Source organism: Rhinopithecus bieti, unplaced genomic scaffold, assembly GCF_001698545.2.
Source record: "Rhinopithecus bieti isolate Rb0 unplaced genomic scaffold, ASM169854v2 scaffold_16102, whole genome shotgun sequence".
Taxonomy (NCBI): Eukaryota; Metazoa; Chordata; class Mammalia; order Primates; family Cercopithecidae; genus Rhinopithecus; species Rhinopithecus bieti.
In genome coordinates, this window is record NW_016808327.1 from 1 (window position 1) to 1,681 (window position 1,681).

The 1,681-nt window shown below is 45.1% G+C and overlaps 1 protein-coding gene across 1 annotated transcript; it reads left to right on the plus strand.

The window, feature by feature from the left end:
- The first annotated feature begins 296 nt into the window (after positions 1–296).
- LOC108538394 (putative BMP-2-inducible kinase-like protein) lies at positions 297–1,530 on the plus strand. Its single transcript, XM_017886450.1, is given in 2 exon segments — positions 297–725; positions 727–1,530. Coding segments are annotated over 2 exon segments (1,233 nt in total).
- The last annotated feature ends 151 nt before the right edge of the window (positions 1,531–1,681 follow it).

The following is a 1,681-nucleotide window of genomic DNA, read 5'->3' on the forward strand; positions in this document are numbered from 1 at the left end:
CTTTGTCTCCTGTGTCTGTTCATTCTCCACCACCCCAGCACGGTCCCCAATATTCAGAGCCACTGCAAACTGAAATGGGACTGGGTCCCCAGGAGGAAAGATTTGTAACATCATGGCAAGTATACATGGTAATGATTTTTTCAGTCCTTCTCCAAAGGGTCCTACATCCATTTACTTGAGTAATTGTGCACTGAGGAAAGAAGAATACTTAAACAAGTCAAGGACTTTTAGTCACAGTGTCTGTGTTAATATTGATACTCAGATACCCAATTGGCATCCTAGCTTTCCTATCTGGTATGATTGCCCCTTCTCCTAAGAGCAGTGAAGAGGAAGAGCAAGAGGATGAAGAAGTTCTTCAGGGGGAACAAGGAGATTTTAATGATGATGATACTGAACCAGAAAATCTGGGTCACAGGCCTCTCCTCATGGATTCTGAAGATGAGGAAGAAGAGGAGAAACGTAGCTCTGATTCTGATTATGAGCAGGCTAAAGCAAAGTACAGTGACATGAGCCCTGTCTACAGAGACAAATCTGGCAGTGGACCAACCCAAGATCTTAATACAATACTCCTCACCTCAGCCCAATTATCCTCTGATGTTGGAGTGCAGACTCCTAAACAGGAGTTTGATATATTTGGCGCCATCTCCTTCTTTGCAGTGTGTGCTCAACAGCCCCAGCAAGAAAAGAATGAAAAGAACCTCCCTCAACACAGGTTTCCTGCTGCGGGGACTCCAGCAGGAGGAATTCGATGTATTCACAAAGGAGCCTTTTAGCAAGAAGGTGAAAGTACAAGAATGCCATGCGGTGGGGCCTGAGACATATCCCAAAAGCATAGATATATTTGGCTCCTCCCCACTTCAGCCCTTCCTCACATCAACAAGTAAAAGTGAAAGCAACGAGGACCTTTTTGGCCTTGCGCCCTTTAAGGAAATAACGGGGAGCCAGCAGCAAAAAGTCAAACAGCGCGGCTTACAGAAACTGTCCTCTCGCCAAAGGCGCACAAAGCAGGATATGTCCAAAAGTAGTGGGAAGGGGCATCGTGGCACGCCAACTAGCACAAAGACTTTGAAGCCTACCTACCGCACTCCAGAGAGGGCTCGCGGGCACAAAAAAGTGGGTCGCCGAGACTCTCAAAGCAGCAATGAATTTTTAACCATCTCAGACTCCAAGGAGAACACTAGTGTTGCAGTGACTGATGGAAAAGATAGGGGGAATGTCTTATAACTCAAGGAGAGCCTGTTGGACCCCTTCGGTGCCAAGCCCTTCCATCCTCCAGACCTGTCATGGCACCCTCCACATCAGGGCCTGAGTGACATCCGTGCTGATCACAATACTGCCCTGCCAGGGCGGCCAAGACAAAATTCACTACATGGGTCATTCCATAGTGCAGATGTATTGAAAATGCATGATTTTGGTGCCATGCCCTTTACAGAACTTGTGGTGCAAAGCATCACTCCACATCAGTCCCAACAGTCCTAACCAATCGAATTATACCCACTTGGTGCTGCCCCATTTCCTTCTAAACAGTAGATACTTCCGATGGATTATTGGCATTAACTCCTGTTTCAAAAAAGTATGAATAGTTTTATGAATTTGAAAAAAATAATTAATAGCTGTTTATATCATTCGTTCTTAAAGATCAATCAGAATAGGTGATTTTTAAATAAGCCAAATAGAAAAA